Below are 22,413 nucleotides of genomic sequence, written 5' to 3' on the forward strand. Positions count from 1 at the left end.
CGCAGTGATGGGCGTGGCTGGGAGGTCCTTATCGTGAGCGGCTCAGAGGCGGTTCGGCTGGATAGGGCTGGTCCAGACCTGCTCCCTCTCCGGCCAGTGCATCGGAGTCTGAGCTCCTACGGTGCCACCGGGGCCCGGGGTGGACGGAGAGGATGGCATCGCTGAGGAAGGGCTCGTCCCCGTTTACCCCCAGACGAAGTCCCCCAAATTAATCATTTTGGCGGTCACGCTTTCCAGATGTAAACACAGTTGCTTTACTCGTCAAAAGCAAGTAATTAACAGAGGAGTCCTGGTAAGACACATGCGCCCAAATAATTTATTTAAATTAGTATTTCTAAACATTTTTTATTGTGGTAAAATATATATAATATAAAATTTACCATTTTAGCCGTATAGTTCAGTGGCATCGTTGACATCCTTGTACAGCCATCACCACTCCAAATACTTCTTTTGTTAAAAAGCTTTGTTGAGGTATTATTCACATACCATAAAGTGATTCCCCCATTTCAAATAAGATGGGTTTTCCCAGAGTTGTGGAACGGTACAGTCTGATTATGGAAAATTTTCATCACCCCAAATCCTGTACTCATTAGCAGTCAGTACCATACTCCTCCCATCCCTTTGGCTTTTGTCAACTACTAATGTATCCTAGACATTTCACGTAAGTGGAAGCATAAGTATGTAGTCTTTTGTGACTGACTTCGTTCACTTAGCCTAATACTCTCAAGGTTCACCCACACTGTAGCAGGCATCAGCACACTTGACGCTTGAGCAACAGGGGTTTGAACTTACACATGTACTATGTGTACTACATGATCTGCAGTTGGTTAAATCTGCAGATGGGGAACCGCGGATATGAAGGGCCAACTGGAAAATTTTGCGTGGATTTCTGACTTCACAGAGGGTCGTGGTTGCAGGGTCAACTGTACTTGGTTCCTTTTTGTTGCTGATTAATCTATTGTTTGGATATATTGCATTTTATCTCTCCATCAGTTAATTGACATCAGGGTTGTTTCCACTCTTTGGCTGTTATGAAAAATGCTGCTATGAACATTTGTGTACAAGTTTTTGCATGGATTTTAAGTCTTCATTTCTCTTGGGTATGTAGGTGGCGTAGTTGAATCATGTGATAGTTATGTTTACTGTTTTGAGAAATTGCCAAACTGTATTTAAAAGTGGCTATACCGTTTTACATTTCCAACTGCAATGTGGTGGGGTTGGATTTCTCCACATCTTTGTCTACTCTTGTTATTTGTGTGTTTTTGTTTTTGTTTTTTTACAATGATATCCTGGTAGTTGTGAAGTGATGTCTTATTATGGTTTTGACTTGCATTTCCCTAGTGGCTAGAGATATAGAGCATCTTTTAATGTACTTATTGGCAATTTGGAGAAATGTCTATTCATCTCCTTTGGCCACTTAAAAATGGATTAGTTGTCTTTTTATTATTGAGTTGGAAGAGTTCTTTATATATTCTGGATAGAAATTCCTCATCAGATATATGATATGAAAATATTTCCTCCCATTTTATGAATTGACTTTTCACTTTTTATTGGTATCATTTGCAGCATAAAACTTTTAAATTTTGATTAAGTCCAAGGTATCTGTTTTTCCCTTTGTTGCTTGTGCTTTTGGTATTGTTTCTGAGAAACCATTGCCTAACTCAAGATCATGAATATTTAGTCCTCTTTTCTTCTTAGACTTTTAAAGTTTTAACTCTTACTTTTAGGTCTATGATCATTGTGAATAAATTTTTATGTATGGTGTTAGGTAGGTGTCCAACTCTATTCTTTTGGTTTTTTGTTTTGTTTTGGCGGTGCCACGTGGCTTGTGGGATCTTAGTTCCCCCACCAGGGATTGACAGCTCTATTCTTTTGTATGTGGATATCCAGGTGTCCCAGCACCATTTATTGGAAAGAGTTTTCTTTCCCCATCAAATTGACTTGGCTCCCTTGTTGAAAATCAATTGACTTTAAATATAAGGATTTATTTCTGTAGTCTCAATTCAATTCCATTGATCTATATGTCTAGCCTTATGTCAGTACCACACTGCCTTGATTAGTGTAGCTTCGTGATAAGTTTTGAAATCAGGAAGTGTAAGTCTTCTCATTTTGTTCCTTGTCAAGATTGATTTGGCCATTCTGGGTCCCTTGCATTTCCATATGATCTTTAGGATTAGTTTGTCAATTTCTGCCAAAAAAAAAAAAGGCGTCTGGGATTTTGATAAGAATTGTGTTGAATCTGTACACCAATTTAGGGAGTATTGCCATCTTAACACTATTAAGTCTTCTAATCCATGGATATGGGATGTCTTTCCATTTATTTAGGCCTTCTTTAATTTTTATGACTTTTATAGTTTGCAGTATTCATGTCTTGCCCTTTTTATTAATTTTAGTCCTAAATATTTTATTCCATTTGATGCTATTTAAATGGAATTGTTATTTTAAATATTTTCAGATTATTCATAATCAGTGTATAGAAATAGAATAGATTTTTGTGGTGGGAGGGAAGAATCATTTTTTATTTTTATTTTATTTTTTGAATCTTTTACAGTTGTATCAACCACACATAATTCAATGGAAATTTTTCGTGACTCATCTTTATTGCCTTTCTAAAGCATATAACTTAGTCGTCATAGATATAAGCATTCTATGCCTTTTGTACTCATACTTCGTAGTTTTATGGGACATTTAAATTATGTAACTTCAATAATCCACAAAATTTGCATAAACTGGTTTGGGATTAAATTCGATCACATATAAGTCAATTGGTGACAGCAAAAATGCACAGATGTATGGGGAGCCGCTTGAGCATTCAGCTTGGTTTGTGAAGAGAGTGAAGAAATGCAGTTACTCCTAAGAATCTATTAGGTAGAGGTCAATTTGAAGATCTTTGAATGTATATGGAAAGTGATATTTGCATGCTTGTAGATTTTACAAATCTATGTTATCACACTGAATAAATAGAGTAATACGGAGACTGCAAAATAGAATCGATTTTTTTCATTTGTTTTTATTTTGTTTTTTCTCCAAGTTTTATTGAGATGTAATTGACATATAGCACTGTATAAGTTTAAGGTGTACAGCATAATGCTTTGACTTATGTACATCATGAAATGATTATCACAATAAGTTTAGTGTCGATGCAAAAGAAAAGAAAAAGAAAAACTACTTTTTCCTTGTGATGAGAACTCTTAGGATTTATACTCTTAACAACTTTCATACATAATATAAAGCAGTATTAATTATATTAATCATGTTGTACATTACATCTCTAGTACTTATAACTGGAAGTTTGTACCTTCCGAGCACCTTCTTACAATTCCCCCTCCCCCAACCCCCCACCACTGGTAACCACAAATCTTATCTGTTTTTCCATGAATTTTTTGTTTGTTTTTTGAAGTATAATTGACCTACAACACTATGTTAGTTCCTGGTGCACAACATAGTGATTTGATATTTCTGTATATCACAAAATACAATTGAATTTTGTATAGTGATCTTGTAGTCTGCAACCTTGCTGGATCATTTATTATTTTGAATAGTTTTTTAGTGGATTCCTTGGGATTTTCTATATATAAGATCATATGATTTGCAAACAGGGACAGTTTACTTCTTCCCTTCCAATCTGGATGCTTTTTATTTTTTCCTTGTCTAACTGCCCTAAAACATTCAGTACAATGTTGAATAGAAGTGGCAAGAGCAGACATTTTGTCTTGTTCCTGATCCAAGTGGGGGAAGCATTCAGACTGTCACTGTTAAGCAGGATATTTATTGTGGGCTTTTCACAGATGCCCTTTATGAGGTTAAGGAAATTCTCTTCTATTCCTACTTTGTTGAGTGTTTTGTTGTTTTTTTTTGTTTTTTTTTTAATCATGAAAGGTTGTTAGGTTTTGTCAGATGCTTTTTCTAGTGCATTTATTGAGATGATCATGTGAGTTTTGTCCTTTATTCTCTTAATATGGTGTACCACATTGATTTTTGTATGTTAAACCAATCTTGCATTCCTAGGATAAATCCTATTTGGTCACAGTAACTTTTCAAAATATGTCGCTGGATTTGGTTTGCTAGTATTTTATTGAAGATTTTGTGTCTGTAACTCACAAGGGATATTGGTCTGTAGTTTTCTTGTGGTATCTTTGTCTGATTTTGATAATAGTGGCCTCAAAGAATGAGTTGAAAAGTCACCAGCCCAGCCAAGAAAAATCGATTATTTGACCAAGACTCCGCATTTCTACTTCCATTTGAACTCTTCATTTAAAAAAATGACTAAACATAAGCATTAAATAATGCAGTCTCGTATTCTCAAGTAAGAGCAAGACAGATGTTTGGTGGAAGATGTCCCTGTGTCTCCTAACTGGGAAAGGATACACATGTCCCGACAGAGTGCCCATTCCTGCAGAGCAACTGGCTTGAGTTAAGTTGAGAAGAAGGCAATTTGACTGAACTAATTGTTACTAATAAAAAAAATCACTGGAGAGGCTTATAACTTTTCTAGAGGGATTTGCATTTTTAAAAGAAGAAATGTTTTAAGTCATATGTAAGACAATGTTACAGTGAGACTTTCCTCTCAAATTTCAGCAGAGGCCCCAAATTGAAGATTAAATGATTTAAAATGCCATATTCCAAATAAAGAAGGCAGACCAGCTTTTTCCAGATTTTGCAGAGGAGAGAATAGTTTACACACTCTTTGTCCATCACTCTTGAGGATATGGAAGAGGAGGTAAGAAAATGTGTTAGGGAAAAATTGTGACATCGTTTCTTTGGAGGAAGTTGTGGAGTGATGTACAGTCCCATTCTCATTCTCTTCTCTTTGGGAAAGAGAGGGATGCTTCCATCCTGCCTCAAGCCAAGCAAAGGAGTTCTAAAAGAACCCCTCACTTTGGGTGGGAAATGGTCAGGAGGCAAAAGACCCTGTCACCCAGGACTGTATGCTTAGGTGAAGAAATTTCTACATCCAGGCCTGCTAAAGGGACCAGAGTTGAACTCTTGGGAGAAACCCTCAAATTTATACAGTGTGCTCTCTTTGAAAGTGGCCAGTGCTCAACCTTACTTACCCTAAGAGCAATGCAAATATCCAACTGCAGAAAAATAGATAAACTGAGGTGTACTTATTGATATTATATAGCTGTAAAGATGAATGACTACACCTCCATGTATAAACGGGGATGAATCTCACATACTGACAAGCTTAGAAAAAAAGCAGGTTACCAAAGACTACATAAGGTATAATTCCATTAACATAAAATGCAAAAATATGCCAAACCAGACAATATATTATTTAGGCAAATTTTCTATCTATCTATCTATATCATAAAATTCAAGATCGGAGTTATATCTGGAGCAGCAGGGAGTGGCACAGGGAAATTCAAAAGTAGCGGTAATGGTATATTTCTTAAGTTTGGTGGTATATAACCAGGGGCTCATTTTATTGCTGTTTTCATAACATGTATATTTTATAACATTGTGTATTTATAACATGTGTATTTAATTTAAAAGTTAAGGCCAGTTTTATCAAATTCTAATTTTTTCATTATATTTACTTCCAACTGAACACAGCTGGGATTCTGGCAATTTGTGAATTCTTCTTGCTGGACCAAATTCAATAGAGGCCCTCTGGCTAGGTAGCTGGTTGGTAATAAAACTCCAAATAATCTTTCGTGGCAGGTAGTATTCACTTTTGCAAGGCGATGCTTTCTCAAGAGTTTTTTATGATCTTGAGATAGAATAGTAAAACTCTATGTCCTCTTTCAGTCTAGACTTTCCAAACAGTTCTAAGAAGCTTTCCTCCCTTATTTGTATTTTATTCTTTCGTTTTTCAACAAGTATTTATTGAGCATGTACATGTGCCAGACAGGATATCAGGTGCTGTTATCAAGAAATAGAACAATAACAAGACTGAGTCCCTGCCCTCATGGAGTGTAGTCTAGCAGAAGGCCTGACATTACACAGAAGATCGTACACTGAATTTGGATTCACAACAAAGTCCTACAGGTAAAGAGTTTAGGGTATTACGAGAACATTTAGCAGGAACACACTTAGTTTAAGGAGTTCAGGAAAGGCTTCCTTAAGGATATTACGCTTAAATGGGGACCTGCTAGATGAGTGAGGACTAGGGGAAGAGCTGGGGTCCAGTCCAGGCAGCCAGGGAACAAGTCCAGTGCCAGGAGCATGGCAGTTTAGGGCAATGTGCAGCTGAAATGACCAGAGCACACAAGTGGTTTGCTGGGTGGACAGGCCAGATAATGGGACCTCTGTGCTTAGGATTTTGTACTTTACCATATGAACAAGGCGAGCTGCCAAGGGGCTTTAAGCTGGGGATTAACATGTCAGATTTATATGTCCTTCAGGCATCTAGGCTGCCATGTACAGGAGAAAGGATTGCAAAGGGAGTACCTGAAGAGAGGGAAGTAGGGAGACTAGCATCAGCGTAATGAAAGCTGCCAGAGAGGAGTTCTGGGCTGGAGATAAAAATTTGAGAGCCATCAGAGTAGAAGGCAGCAAGTAAAGCCAGGACACTGGATGAAACACTCATCAGTGTTTCCTAAAGAGGACTACAAGTGTTCCATTACCTGTTCTCAGTAGTACCATCTAGTCTAATTTTAAAAATACCAGAGATATCCCCAGATAGTATTATTTTTGACTAGGTAAGTAAACACTTGAGTTGATTTTTAATTTACTTAGGGGGGAAAATGAGTAAATAGCAACACAGGTGGTGTGTGACTATGAAAAATGACTGAATTTGTGACACACTGACCCAGAACCGTGGAGACACAGGAGTAAACCCTCGCGGGTGACTTAGAGCAGGGACTAGGCAGTGCCAAAAAGGAGGAGGCCTCCTGCCGCAGGGAGGGCCTGCGTCATCCACCGCCCACTTTCCCGGGAAGAAGGCAGTCCTGATCTCAGGGTGAGACTTGCTCTTTTCAGAAGCCAGCCAGGCGCCAGCGTGCAGACCCTGCCCAACAATGCGCCCCCGCAAGGTCCCCCCACCTGACCACCTAAAACAATAAAATAGCTGATTACTTTACCAGCAGAATGGGTTTATTCAGGAACAGCAAAAAACTGCAGTTTAAACCGCTCAATCTATAGCAAACCATAGGCAAGTCCAGAGAACAAAGCAGGGGAAACTCTTTTATAGAGGAGAAGGGGGGATTTGGGCGCGGCTGCTTGTTATAAACAAAGAGCCCATTGGAGGGAACCCCGAGTTGGAAGTGTAGTAGCTTCCTATTGGCTGGGCTGTTTCCAGACTCGGAGAAAGGCTTCCTTCCCCGCCTGTAGCGAGGTTGAGCCCTTTTTCCTGCTGGATCTCCAATCGAGGGAGAGTGGTGCCCAGAGCTATCCCTTCTGGCCTCCCGGCTCCATCTTAAATGAGGTTTCTGTGTAGTAATTTTCACACTCCCCACGCTGAAGCAGGCCAGCAACCTTCCCCACCACACAGGCCCCACACCCGACCACCCAGACTCCACTCCTGAAGGAGGCTCCATCCCAAGCCCGCCCGCCAGGGGTGGGGCCTCGGCAACCTGCCCTTCAGGTGGCGTCTCGCATGCGCACTCCTGGCGCCCAGAGTTCCCGGGCGCGAACCGAACGCCGGAGATGTGGGCGCGGCCTAGTTGATTGGGCGGGGCTAGCAGAGGAGGACCACGCTGTGGGGCTTGGGAAGTGGCCTTGGGCACGGCAGGCGGGCTTAGGGCGTGGCTGGAAGGTGTGGTCGGCGGTTTGGGGGCGTGGCTGGGAGGTGCAGTCGGCGGGCTTTGGGGCCTGGCTCCCGCGTGGCTGGCCGTAGGACTGGGGCGGGGGCGCTACGCTCTCTGACCTCGCCCCTTCGCTGTCCGGGTCTTGCCTAGGAGACAGGGCCTGCTGGAGCGTCCCTTGAATCTGGGGTCTTTTTAAGAGACCCGGATGTCGCGGTGTGGGCGGGAGACTGGACTGAGCTCTGCCGCGTGGGTGTGACTGGCCTGGAACTTCACCTGGGGCAGGTGGGCAGCATTAGAGTCCTAAGACCCTTCTGGGCTCGAGGGCACGATCCTGAAGAATTTAATAAGGAACATACAGCGTTGTTATTTATACCTGCCTTGTTCGAGAGACGACTTAAGGCGGCTTCAGACACTGCCAGAATCTAAAGGTCATTTCGGACAGGTACTTACTTTTTTCTAAGCTCCAGGCAGTGGCAGATTAAGCTTTAAATGAATAGATTCAGGTATCCACATCAGATTTTATAGTTTATTCCCCTGCATGAATCCAGGTTTGTTTGTTTTTTTAAATATATTTATTTTTGGCTGTGTTGGATCTTCATTGCTGCGTGGGCTTTCTCTAGTTGTGGCGAGCGGGGGCCACTCTTCACTGCGGTGCGCGGGCTTCTCACTGCGGTGGTTTCTCTTGTTGCGGAGCACGGGCTCTAGGCACGCGGGCTTCAGTGGTTGTGGCTCGCAGGCTCTAGAGTGCAGGTTCAGTAGTTGTGGTGCATGGGCTTAGTTGCTCCGTGGCACGTGGGATCTTCCCGGACCTGGGCTTCCCGGACCTGGGCTCGAACCCGTGTTCCCTGCATTGGCAGGCGGATTCTTAACCACTGCGCCACCAGGGAAGTCCCTAGGTTTTTTTTATCTTGTCTTTTTTTCCTTAATGTTTAGCAGGCCCTGACAAACCATTTCTTAGGAGGGAAGCAACTGTTTTTGCTGAGACACATTGTGACAGTATTGGTTATAAATTACATTGGATTTGTTGATACCTGGTGACTGGAGAAACCTCACATAAAGGGTGTAAACAGTGCAGTTTTCATTAAGCTAGAACTAGCAAACACACCCTCAAGGATATGCCCTTTGGTATATCTTAAACTTTTAGGTACTCTTATCTAGTCATGAGTGAACAGATTGTTCTCCAGCAAATCCAGAATATCAAGCTAAGGATGATTATAAAAGCAGAGGGGCTAACCATGGCGTCACCTACCCCTCATTACGGAGAATTCTTTTTTTTTCCCCAGGCTGTTTTCTGAGCTTCTTTGGAGCAGAAGCTGGGCTGGGAATCTGTAGAGGACAGAAAACAAACAACTTTAATTTTATACCCATAGACAGGGCAGAGAACTGCTTGGTAGGTGAGATGAAGATAGACTTTGAAAGGGATTGGAGAGAGGATAAGAGGACAGAGTGGCAGGGAGAGAAGATAAAAGTCAGTTGGCGCCAGTTTGAAGCAAGTCTTGGCACGCTGGGGATGTGAGGATGATGGGGGGCGGGTATTGGACTCACCTCTCAAATATTAAGAGAGGAAGCTTCATGAGGAAATAGGATTTTAAGAAATGTTACTGTGTTGTATGAATTCAGTCTCCCTCTTTGGTGTAAGTTTGTTTCTAGACACTTGGGTAAATATCTAAATTGTTGTTCAGATTTAAACATTAGTAACTCCCATTCATTGAAGGCTTGCAGTAGGTTCTCCAGGCTCTGAATGTTCTCTTTCACTGTCAGGGCCACCACGCCAGGCGGTCTGTTCCCCTCACTTTCCGTTGGGGGATAGTGGGTTTCAGAGAAGCACAGCCAGGCAGAGCAGCCTGAACCCCACGCCCAGCTCCTCCTTTGCACTTGGTCCTGCTTTGTCCTCTTTCTGCCCTCACCCCATCTTTGTTTCTTTCTCTCTGTCCCAAAAACTAAAACATATTTTTATTGGTTGCAATTGGTTTTTATTTTCATTTTTGCTTTTTAAGTTAAAAATACCTTCTTTACTCCCCTGCCCCTTGCCTGCCCCCGTCCTTGCCCCTTCTGTGATTTGAATTTGTTCTCTCTGTACTTGTGTTACCCCAGAGCTCCTCCTGCCCTGTCCTCCTCTGGGCCCAGAGTCCAGCTGGGCAGTCACAGTCACTGGTCACGGGTCTTCATGCCTCCCTCCACACTTCCCTCTCATGAGTGCTATACAAACGTCGGTCTTACTTTCCTTTGAAAGAAGAGGTTGGAAGTTCATTCTACTTTATTTTTCTTTTTGTGGGTCTCAATTTTACAGGGACTTTAAAAGAAGAAAATCCTGAATTTAGAGACTTGGGTCTCTTGAGGGCAATTTCAACAAAGTTAATACATATTCTTTTATTTTTTAATTAAGCAATCATTTTGCAAGGAGAAAAGCAATTTTTAATCTGTGCTAGCAGTTCAAATTAAACAGTGTAAGGAGAATGCACATAGCAGTTAGAAAACGTAGTCTAACTACATTTTCATGTCTGAACTATCACTCTGTTAACCAAAAACAAAGCTGTAAAATTTTTGACTTTTCCAAATTTCACATATGGGTTTATCTTTTGACTTAGACAAAATGCAGTTGTGTAAAAATACACCTACTTTGTGGTGAGTTCCTTTGTTGTCAGAATGTTCCCAACCTAACCATCATGTCAGTTCTGTGCATCCAAGGACACCTGCCAGAGGCATGTCCACTTAGCTCTCTTTATGCAGAAATTAGGGGAGGAGAATGAAATGTGATCTTACGGTGCAGCTCTAAAACACCGCCTGTTGATATCACTCGGGTTTCACCAAGAACGCAGGAAGCCTGGGAGACGTTCGATGAGCCGCAGAGCTGTGCCAGAGCCAGAGTTCTCGCCTTCCGGCCCTGCCCGCTCCTCTGAGCCCAGGCATCAGCGCAGCGGCAGACAGGGCTCACGCTCCCTTCTCCCGAAGCTGTTGATGGCGGGCCCCACTTCCTGTCTCGTGCTCCTTTGCTGGACTCCTGGCTGTGAGTGGAGACGGTCAGAGGCTGGTGCTCGTGAAAGGAGTTATAGAGCAAGAGCCAGAGCCCAGGGATGGGGCGAGCTCTTGCATCTGCCCGGCGCTCCCGCCCCTGCTCCGTCTATCTGTCCCGACTGGGACTCTCTCCCTCTTCGCACTTGGAGCAGCCACGAGTCACTCGGAGGATCTTGGATCTTTTCCATGTGCGACCACTGACAATAATGGCGTGATGGATGTGTGTCATTGCTCCATAACCAACGTTAAAGCAGGCAGGAATTGAGACTCCTTTCTGTAAAATAACTAAAATCTTATCTTGAATGAAACTCTTTTAATCTTTTACTGAAAGTCCAAAAAGTAAACACAAGTTTTTTTAGCCCATTATGCTCTGAGCTTTGAACACATTGTAAACATTTTTAGCTAAGTTTGTGACCCAAAGATAAAATGCATTCACTAGCCTCAACTCTTGAAAGCAACTGGTTTTCTTTTTGGAAGAAAGCTATAAAATGTTAAAAATATCTTCTTTTTAATTAGGAACAAAGAACATAAAACATTATTTAATTTGTTTGACAGACAGTAAAAAGTATCTTTTACTTTCACAGTAAAAAATGGTCAGTTTTATTTGTTAGTTATTGTTGCATAAAATTACCCTAAATTTTAGTGGCTGAAAACCACAAACCTCTGTTATGGGGGCATGTCTTCAGGTCGGAGTCCAGGAGTGGCTTACCTGGGCGGTTCCGGCTCAGGGTCCCTCGGGAAACTTTAGTCAAGGCGCTGGCCGGGGCTGCGGTCATCCCCAGGCTCCCAGGCCATTGGCCAGCCTCTTAAGTCCTGCCTCCCACTCACTTGGGCCTTGGCACAGGGCTGCCTCCCAGCATGGCCCTGGCCCCCCGGGAGAAGGGGGAGCAGGGGAGAGCAGGACCCCCCTTCGCTTCTGCTGCGTTCTCTTCACGAGAAGTGCACTCCAGGCTGGGGGTCTCACGAAGGCGTGATCACCAGGAGCCGCCATCGGAGGGGGCCCGGAGGCTGCCACCACAGCCGAAGGGCAGGAATAAAGACCCCTGTCGGGTGGGGAGGAAAGTGGCAGTGATGGGAGCATTGGTACCTTCAGAGTCCAGCTCTGCTGCGTTACAGGTTTTACAGGAATTTATCCAGGAAATAAAATGAATTCCAGTCCTGTTGTAATTTAGAAAATCTAAAGAGCAGTAGAAGAGCATATGGGTTGTTCTCTTGGAGACTCTCTTTGACAGCAGAAATTGCATCTATCTTTCTGCAGGCCACGGGCGATCAGGACCTACCTGGAGTTTCGGTGTCTGGACTTGAAGGACAAGATGGTATATGTGAAGATCATGCTGGAGACCTGCAGAAACACTTTAATCTCATTACCATGCAAGAATTTTTGGAAAATAAGACACAGCTGGGTCCAAAGATCCAAGCCGTGTACGTCTGGGGCGGAAGGCCGGCCGTTAGCCAGGAGCTGCTGCGCAGCCCGCCCTCCTTGAAGATCGTTGCCAGCGTAGGGGCGGGGCTGGACCGCCTGGACCCGGGACTCGTTGCCAGCTTTGGTGTGAAGGCGGCCAACACGCCACACGCCGTTTCCAGCCCGACGGCAGACCTGGGGATGGCCTTGCTGCTGGGCGCAGCTCGGAGAGTCATGGAAGGCAAACAGCCAGGAGACGCTTGTTTTCCAGAGATCAGATGACAGATACTTAATATCACACCTGATAAAGCCCTGATCTCTTCACACTGCGTCCAGGACTTTGTTGCCCTGGACTTGGTGCCACTTTTGGTTGTTTCAGCCTAGTCAGGCCCGAGCTCGGCACCCAGGCACATGCAGTCCATGTGATCTGTCTGATACACTGTTTTCTCCTCCACCAAATTCCACTCACTACGCAGCGTGTGAAGTACTTTCAGCACTGCTGTGGAAACGCCCTTGGGGTAGTTCACTGGCCGCTCAGCATGCTACCCTGGGGTGAAGGCCCACAAGTGAGCAGGCAGAACCCCAGCTCCCCACACGCTGGACATTGCTGGGCGCGTCCCCGGGAGGAGCAGTGCAGCACTTCAGCACTTGGCCGTTGTCCTGGTGGAGCTCTGGGGTGAAGGGACTTGAGGAAAGAGGAGGCAAGAACCAAGCATGTTCTGCGTCTTTTTTTTTTTTTCCTATATTTTAATTTTAATTTTTAATTTTTGGCTGCATTAGGTCTTTGTTGCTGCCCGCGGGCTTTCTCTAGCTGTGGTGAGCAGAGTCTACTCTTTGCTGCGGTGCGCGGGCTTCTCACTGTGGTGGCTTCTCTTGTTGTGGAGCACAGGCTCTAGGTGCGTGGGCTTCAGCAGTTGTAGCACGCAGGCTCAGTAGTTGTGGCTCGCGGGCTCAGTAGTTGTGGCTCGCGGGCTCTAGAGTGCAGGCTCAGTAGTTGTGGCGCCCGGGCTTAGTTGCTCCGTGGCATGTGGGATCTTCCCTGACCAGGGATTGAACCTGTGTCCCCTGCCTTGGCAGGCAGATTCTTAACCACTGCACCACCAGGGAAGTCCGAGCCGGTTCTGTTTCTGACTGCTGGTTCACATGTGCACACTCACAGACACATGCACACACACATGCACACACAAATATATGCAGTCACACACATACACATACATGTAGTCACAAATGTACAGACACTTGCACACACCAAAACCAACAAATTTTAACCAGAAATCCTCCCTTAATGTGAAAGAAGTTGCTGGGTTTTTTTTAAAAATATTTATTTATTTGGTTGCACTGGGTCTTAGTTGCAGCTCGCCTGCTCCTTAGTTGTGGCACGTGGGCTCCTTAGTTGTGGCATGTGAACTCTTAGTTGCGGCACGCACGTGGGATCTAGTTCCCTGACCAGGGATTGAACCCGGGCCCCCTGCATTGGGAGCCTGGAGTCTTAACCACTGTACCACCAGGGAAGTTCCAGAAGTTGCTCTTTTAAAGCATTCTGCCAGGAGGCTGGGGTTTGTTGCGAGGAAACTGCCCTGTTCCTGTCATTCTTCCCTTGCAGAAACATTTTGCTGTCGGATAGGAATGTGTGAGCACCCAGGGTCCGCCCCGGGCTTCCTGTAACCTCGTCTCCCCTTCAGGCGGCCCGGTGAGGGTTGTGGGGATTTTGCGTGTGGTGCTGTCCACACTGCCCACTCCGCATCGTGTTTATTTTAGGTCATCAGTTGGCTATTTCGCCACATACGGGGAACCTTTCTACAAACTGGATGGCTTAAGAAGTGACAGGGAGCATTCTGGGAATTATCGGCGTGGGCAGCGCTGGCTGTAAGATCGCTCAGCGGGCCAGAGCGTTTGACGTGGAGATTCTCTACCACAACAGGAAACGCAGGTAAAATTCGGAAAACGGACTTGAGATTAACTGAGCAGAGCTTGCACCGTCACTGCCTTAAATACAGTTTAGATATATTATTCCTCCACTTTTCATACAATTCCCCTATTCTGTTTCTCCAGAAAGTAGGACTGATGATCAAGGAAGGGACTGTGGTATTTTTATGATCACCCAGAAATGCAGAAGATTATCTTCTCTTCACTGAAAAAATTTCACCAGAGAGAAAGGAGATTTTGGCTCACCTGCAGCTGTGCTCTGTTTCAGTTTGTAAAGTGATTCTTCCTCATCATGGGAGACGCCGTCCACACTGGAACACACATAACACACAGGTGTGTGCTTCCTCCCCCACAGTATTCAGTCTGAAGCCCTCTTCCTCTTACTCCACCAGCAGCATTCAGCCCAACACCCAGCCTTGTTAATTCTGTCTCAAAACAACCCTCAGACCTGCCTGTTCACTCTCACTTCATCGCTGCCACCTGCCACCGGCCTAGGCCCTGGCCTTTCTCACCTGCAGTATCTGCCCCCTAAGGGGCTGCTCTCTGCTCTCCAGCTTCAGCCCCGTCTGCAGACCGGCCAGATGATGGCGCTGTTCACAGCCTTTCAGTGGCTTCTGTTGCCACGGAATAGATTTCCACTCCCAGAGGCAGGGTGAGCTGGGAGACTTTACACCAGGACCGCCCCCTTTTCAGCCACCCTGTTTGCGCAGTGGATGGTGGCGAGGCTTCGGTGGCTGTCACAGCCCCCAGTGCGGTGAGGGCCGGCGCAGAGGCCGGGACAAGGCGTGTGAGGGGGCAGGGCTTTCTCAGTGGCAGTGTGCGCTGGCCGTCCCTCTCTCCTTCAGGTGGTCCGCTGGCCAAGATGTGCAGAAAGAATTCACGTCGTTTTGTACTCCATATTTGTAGGGCACTAGTGGCTACCAGGGATGCTGTGACCCCCTGGAGCTTGGAATTTCTGTTGAATAATCAGCTGTCTGGGGTGCCCAGAGCAGGAGTTAGGACTGGACCCGAAACAGAGCACTCATTCCTGCCTGAACCAGACCCCTGGATCCTTGCTCTCTGTTGAACAGATGGCACTCCCAGGCTCTCTCCCGTTTTGTTGTTTTTCTTTGGAAATTCTGATGTGTTTGCCATATTCAGCAATGCTGGACGTCACTGAAAGTCTGTCTGACACCATCGGGCTTGTACCCGACTCTGGGGGCTCAGAGTTGAGTGAGAGGAAGCTCCTGACCTCAAGGGGCTCGCCGTCTGGTGTGACACCCCACAGACGCGGGGCTCAGAGCACCCAGAGACGCCCACGGCGTTTCCATGGGTGAGCCCTGGCCTCGGGGTCCGGCCGCCTCTGGACCCACGTGAGGGTCTGGCCCGGGGGAGGACAGACTTTGAGTCCATGGCTCCTCTCAGAAACTCCTTCCGGGAGTTGATGAATTTCTAACTAGAGAACGCGGTTTTTCTCCCTTGTGCCCTTCACAGAAAACCGGAGGAGGAGGAAGCCACTGGGGCCACTTACTGTGAGGGGCGGGATGACGTGCTTCAGCGATGGGACTTGTGATGCTGGCCGTGAGCCTGACGCCCCAGGCCCGGGGCCTGATGGGAGGCGGGAGCGGAGAGGGGTGGAGCCCACCGCCATTCTCCCGGCGTCGGCACAGGTGCCTGCCCCGCCGCTGTGTGTAGGCGGGGGCTGTGCAGGAGGGCCCCGCCCCAGCCCTGGCCATCCTCTCAGCACTCCCAGTCAACCTTTTCCCTGAACGGTCTGAAAAATCCACTTAGACTGCTGGGTGGTGAGCTAAAGGGGTTTTACTTTATATTTAGAAATACGTCTGATTTTTGTCTTCACGTCATTTTGAACCTCAAATTAGTAACAAAAACAATGAGAATAGTACACTGGGGGGTTTCAGATCCAAGTATGGGCATCTCCTTGGGGAGTGGAATCACAGTTTGACCTTCCACGTATAATCAAGCAAAATTTATGGGGATGAATTTTCTGAGCCTCAGTTTAAAAAAATAACTTTGTTTGGTTGGTTCTTTGACGTTTACGTGGAGCTTTGTTTGCATACAGGAGGCTCTAGGCCCCGCGCGGTAACCAGATTTTCTGGTGGCTTGGTGTGGCATTTGTGAAGAAGAAAGCGTCGGAGTGCTCGGTGCTGGGGGAGCCAGCACACGTGAGGATCGGTGCTGGCCTCAGACGTGCGGGCGGCGTGCCTTTGGGATCGGCGGCCGGAAGACACCAGAGACCTGGCATCACCAGGAACCACCCGTGTCTCTCCTCCGTAAAACAAGGAAGACAGGGCTTGCCGTGAACCCCCACAGGGCCAAGCTAGTGTGCTTGAAGGTTTTCTGAAAATTCAGACCCTGTAGGTGAGCAGGAAGGACCAGTGCATTATATGCTTTTGGTAATGTCAGAGGTCGGTGACAAAGTAAAGATTCTGGAAAAACAATCACCCCAGGAAAGAGCTTCGGACTAGATTCTCCACCAGCAGCACAGGCAGGCTGGGTGCTGTGTGACCTGTAGGGCGGCCCAGCCCGCCAGCGGGAAGGAGGCTCCTTGCAGGTCTCTGCTGGGAGGAAGGGGTTTCCTTCTCAGCTGCTGCTGCTATCTTGTATTTGAAATGCAGTTATGGGTGATGTTTGGTTTTTTAATGTGTACCTAAAACTACTATCTGGGGGCTGTTTCCTGGAACCCTGCGGTGGCTTTGGGAGGCGGTGTGGTGAAGTGGCAGGGCCTAGGCTCAGGGTCAGACAGACCTGGGCTCAGATCTGGGTAGATGCTTTAGAAGCATGTGACTTTGGCTGAGCATGTAACCTACAAGCCTCATCTGTAAAAAGAGTATCGACTTTTGCTGGGTAAGTGGAGGAGTTGGCGAGACAGCATCTGTGAAGGGTTTAGTGCACTGCCTGGCATGTAGCAGGCTGTCAGTGTCCGAGAACGAAGTGGCAGAATGAAGTTCACATGCTGTCAAACCTCTGACAAGATCAAGACGTGTCAGAACAGTAGTGAATGTGACCAGAGGGCACTAACTGTGGGACCTACCGAGGAGCGGTCTCGTCCACCCAGGTCTGTTAGTTGATCAAGACGCCCTGGTGGAAGCCCTTCAGACCGGGGTCATTAAAGCAGCAGTGCTGGATGTGACGTACCCAGAACCCCTGCCCAGGTAAGGAAGCCACACAGGATCTACGGTTTTCTCGATCCAGGTGGGGCAGTCCTCAGACAACTGTTGCTTTTGGCTTTTTTTTTTTTTTTAATTATTTTATTTATTTATTTACTTATGGCTGTGTTGGGTCTTCGTTTCTGTGCGAGGGCTTTCCCTAGTTGTGGCGAGCGGGGGCCACTCCTCATCGCGGTGCGCGGGCCTCTCACTATCGCGGCCTCTATTGTTGCGGAGCACAGGCTCCAGACGCACAGGCTCAGTAGTTGTGACTCACGGGCCCAGTTGTTCCGCGGCATGTGGGATCTTCCCGGACCAGGGCTCGAACCCGTGTCCCCTGCATTGGCAGGCAGATTCTCAACTACTGCGCCACCAGGGAAGCCCTTGCTTTTGGCTTTTGCAGCCATGTTGAGCCACGTGTTGTAATCGCGTAGGGTCTTGGCCTTGCAGGGGCCTGAGCAGGCCCCTGGTGACCTGTCCAGTTCTGCAGCGGGTCAGGCCTCTGCTCCAACACCTCGCGGACAGGGTGCTCAGGGCCCTCAGGCCCCCGACCCCGCGGATGGAGACTGCACACAACAGTCTTTCTCACATCAAGCCAAGTAGTCCTCCCTTTACCCACCGACCCCGGTTTGCCTTCTGGAGCATCAAAGGCGAACTCTGATTATTCTCCTCTTTACAAACCTTCATGCATTTTAAGACAACCACTACATTTCATCTTAGTCTTTTTTTTTTTTTTTTTTTGAGGCTAAGTATCTTCATATCCTTCAGTTGCAGCCTAAATGATGTCATTTCCAGACACCTTGCCTTCCAGCACTTTAGATTTTACAGTCCTTTGAAAATGTGCTCCTGAGAATGGCACACAGTATTCATGTCGTGGCCTGACCACTGTAGAGAAATTACGCATAGGTTGTGTTGGCAGCCTCACTGCACCTTAACTCGTTAAGTTTTTAGTCAGCTAAAATTGAAATTGTTATTCTCAATTGTTTTTTTAAGTTTATGTGTGGAATTTTACATTTATTTGTATTTAATTTCGTTTGCTTGTGTGTTTTGACCCAGTGATCCAGCCTGTTGGGACTGGAGTCTTGGTTCTGTCATTTATTTTGAATCTTGATGCTGTCATTCATTAAACCAGCTATTCCTAACTTTGATTCCTCCAGTTTTGATTTCTATCCAGTAAGCAAATTACTGTCAGATGAATGTTTGACATTATGACCAAATTTAATACCTAAGTTTATCGAGATTGGTCATAGAACTTACAGACATTTCTGAGAAAAACAATAATTTATTCAGAACAGAGTTTCTCAAAATGTGGTCTGGAGACCCTTTCAGGGGGTCTATGAAGTCAAAACTAATTTTTTTTTCTTTTTAAAGGTCTAACTGGATTTATTTAATAATTCATGAATCAGGCAGCATCCTATCTAGCAAGTAGAGAGGAGCTTCCAAGTCAAAACTATTTTCATCATACTGTAAGATGTTATTTATTTCCACTCATGTTTTCTCACACAAGTGTACAGTGGAGTCTTCCAGAGACTTAAGGACATGTGATGACATCATCACTCTGACAGCTAATGAAATGTGTGCTTCTGTATGATTGTATTAAATTTTTTTCAGTTTTCATTTCTAATACAATAAACGTTGATAGGCATAACCCTCATAAACACATGTTCTTTGGGGTTCTTAATTTTTAAGAGTGTAAAGACCAAATAAGAGAGCCACTAATCTAGAACAAAAAATAATTTCAATATAAATAAAGAAGCATGACCATTTTAGACAGTTGTCAACTTACTCAAAAATGGAGAAGTCATGTTATCACCCCTGTTGCCTGCTAAAATGAACTTTTACTCACAAGTCACAGGGCAAATACCAGGGTTATATCCCAAAGCTTAGTTTATTCTAATAGTTGATGCACTCCCAGTGTCCCATGTGAAATCATTTTTGTGGCCAAGAGGTTTAACAACTATTTTATGAATAACTTATATTCAGATACCCACGTTAATTTCTAATCTGTATATTTATCAGATAGGTCTGAGTTTTCATCTTGGTTTTTCAGGGAGACATGTTGATGCCGCTTACTGTGAAAAAAGTAATTTAAAAAGTAGGAAACCTGTGGTTGTTTAGTCATACTACATAAGTATTCTTTGCTTTACAAAAGGATTTACTGTGTATTATTTTAAACAGAAAATATTCATTTGCCAATAGTGCCAGGAGTCCCCAAGATCACCTTCAGCCTTAACGATTTGCTGGCGAGACTCGCAGAACTCAGAAAAGCTTTCCTACTCACAGTCACAGTTTATTACAGTGAAATGATATAGTTTAAAATCGGCAAAGGGAGAAACCTTACAGGGGAGTTGAGGAGAACCGGGCTGGCCCTTCCAGTTGTCCTCCCAGTGGAGCTGTGTGAACAGTGCTTACCACCTCCAGCAATGGTGTGTGACAACACACGTTAAGTATTTCCAACCAGGGAAGCTCAGCCCAGCCTTGGTGTCAGGGGGTCAGTCACGTAGGTGTGGAGTGCCCACATATCTGATACTGGCTTCTTAGTCTCCAGACCCTGCAGAGGTCAAACTGATACAGATTGGCCCAGAGCCCTAGGCGAACAAAAACAGGCATTCACCACAAATTAAATCACTAGCATAAACTATCTGGCTTTGCTCAGGGCCCCAAGTATAAGACACTCTTACCAGGCAGTATATCTCAAGGGCTCACAGGTTATCTTCCAGAGGCCAGTCAACGGCCAGTCCTATCTTTGGAATGTGCAGGGTTCAAGAACTCCAAGCCTGCCTGCTGAGTTAATTCTTTACTACACAGGCCAGCCACTGGCCCTTGGCCTTAGCTGTCTCAGAGCAAAATGGTATTTATTGGATTATCTACATTTATTAATTTATATGACAGATACAGCAATAGTATCAGTATGACTTCACCTAACATTTGGAGGAGCCAGTGTGGGGCAGGGATAGATTTAAAGAAACTAACCCATTGTATTTTTGTACTAATTTGATTACTTGTTCCCCCCAACCCCTTGATCTACCACTATTTGTACATTATGATGAACTTGTGTAGCACTATTTAGTATATAAATTAGCTGATACTTACCTAAATCCAGTATTTCCTCAGGCCAGTCATTTCCCGTTGATCGTCAATGTCAGTATTATCACCTGACTTACTTACATGAGGTACTTAAATCTTACCAACAATGCCAGTGTTATACCGTATTGCAATATTGTCGTGGTACAATGCAGTTTCATTACATAACAAATCGATAACAATTGCAGAGGTATTTGCTATGCCTTCTCAACAAAATTGTCTCTTGCCTATACACCAGATATTATTATGGGCAGGTGTTGGTACAGTTAGCCATGATTCAGTGATTTCTGGGTTCCAAGTCAGTTGGGACAAAGCCAGTCACCCTGTCTCAGTTCGCACCCTTGTACTGTTTTCCAGCGTGTGCTGTTATATAGTAGGGCCCACCTCCTTCATAAGAGGAGGATGAGTGTTTTTCAGAATAGTTTGTATCCCTGCTAACTGTACCACAGGATATGTCTTACTTCAGTCATTCCTGGAGGAGAGGGCAGTCAAACTACATTGATATAAATTACAGGTGCCCCCAGAGAACTTCCATAGGTTTTGGGGTCTGTAAGATTCTCAAGGGTGTGCCCCTTGAGCCTCAGTATCTATGATGGGGGACCACTGCCACATGTCTACTTTGGCCTCTGTGTTAAAATAGTCAGGATGCCTGTTGGGCCAGGTGATAGCACTTTCCCAATCCTGGGTGCTAATATTATCCATCATTATGCTTGAGTCTGCCTGACCCACTTCACTAAAACCTCATTATCTTTCCAGGCTAACTCCCATCCTTTGCCTTCTTCCTGGAAGAGAGCTCCCTCTAATCTGCTAATTCTAGTTAATAAATCTTTCCCTTCTGAATGCTATTCCCACTAAAGGCACATTCAGTTTGTGCCATGATGCCTCGATCAGCACCTAATTCCCCAAGGCCCTTTCTTGTCTTGTGGGTCAGTGTCATTTAATCCATCACGCATGTTGTGCAATTGTGAACTAATGGCCTGGGTGCCGTTAGGATACGTATTTTACACCCAGAAATGCTGGGTCACCCAAACCAGGGTTAGATGAGCAGTGGTCATACCCAGATGTCATTAAGAGTACGCCATGAGGCTCCCACAGCCTTCCCCATCTCAGGGTAGGGGATATGAAACCATAATATGACATTAAAGAAACGAAACGACTCTGAATAGTTTTCCTCAATTAATCTGTATTTCAGAGATCATCCTTTGTTGGAGTTGAAGAACGTCACTCTGACACCTCACATTGGAAGTGCAACTCATCAAGCAAGACGACAAACAATGGAAAATTTGGTTGAAAGCATCCTGGCTTCTCTCAATGGCCTTCCTATTCCTAATGAAGTGCTATTTAAATGATTTATGTGGGCTGAGAATTCAATGGGATGAAAACATGGCAGATTAAATGGGCAAAAAACACTTATTTTGTATGTTAAGAGTCCATTATATAGATTGAATTAATACCACTTAGATGAAAAACTTAAGGAATAGTAATAATAGTTACCACCCATTGACAGTTTGTTAAATGCTTTCCTTACACTCTCACTTCATCCTCAAGGCAGCTGTATGAGGGAAGTTATGTTGTTATGATTCGTAATGAAACTGAGCACAGAGAATTACTTGTCCAAAGTCCAAAAGCCTGCACTAGGTCTACGGATTTCCCAGTGAGCTATGTTGCTTTCGATCCGTATAAATTCTGATACTTTATTGGATTACATAGTCCCCCTGATACTCTAATCACTATCCATTTGTTTCAATCATTCAAAAAAAAAAAAAAAAAGGATTATTGAGCACCTTCTATGTGCCAAGTCCTGTTCTAAGTGCTGGGGCTGCTATAGGAAAGAAAGTCCCCACTGTCAAGCGGTTTACTTACTAGTGGGGGAGAAGACCAAGCAGTGCCCGTGGGGCTGGGAGCCAATGATGAGCACGGGGGAAACAAGGAGGGAGAGAGTGCCCAGTATGGGATTATCAGTGATGACCGGGAAGAGGGGTCTGAGGTGACTATGCCTCCTTTCTGGAGTAGTTTGGAAGCTGTGTCTTTCTCCACGTAGACTGGTGAGGAGGTATTACAGGAAGTGAGCAAACGAACTGGCAGCGGAAAGAGGAAGAAACTCTAGTCCTTCCTAGTGGTGCAGGCAGAAGGGGCTCTGCTCCGGGAC

At 45.1% G+C, this 22,413-nt stretch overlaps 1 protein-coding gene across 1 annotated transcript; it reads left to right on the forward strand.

The window, feature by feature from the left end:
* Positions 1-7: 7 nt before the first annotated feature.
* LOC118906752 (glyoxylate/hydroxypyruvate reductase B-like) lies at positions 8-21,733 on the forward strand. Its single transcript, XM_036874311.1, is given in 9 exon segments — positions 8-11; positions 114-292; positions 11,965-12,349; positions 13,867-14,038; positions 15,508-15,578; positions 15,581-15,622; positions 15,625-15,673; positions 17,070-17,186; positions 21,457-21,733. Coding segments are annotated over 9 exon segments (1,176 nt in total). The 3' UTR covers positions 21,614-21,733.
* The last annotated feature ends 680 nt before the right edge of the window (positions 21,734-22,413 follow it).

Source organism: Balaenoptera musculus, chromosome 14 (genome assembly GCF_009873245.2).
Source record: "Balaenoptera musculus isolate JJ_BM4_2016_0621 chromosome 14, mBalMus1.pri.v3, whole genome shotgun sequence".
Taxonomy (NCBI): domain Eukaryota; kingdom Metazoa; phylum Chordata; class Mammalia; order Artiodactyla; family Balaenopteridae; genus Balaenoptera; species Balaenoptera musculus.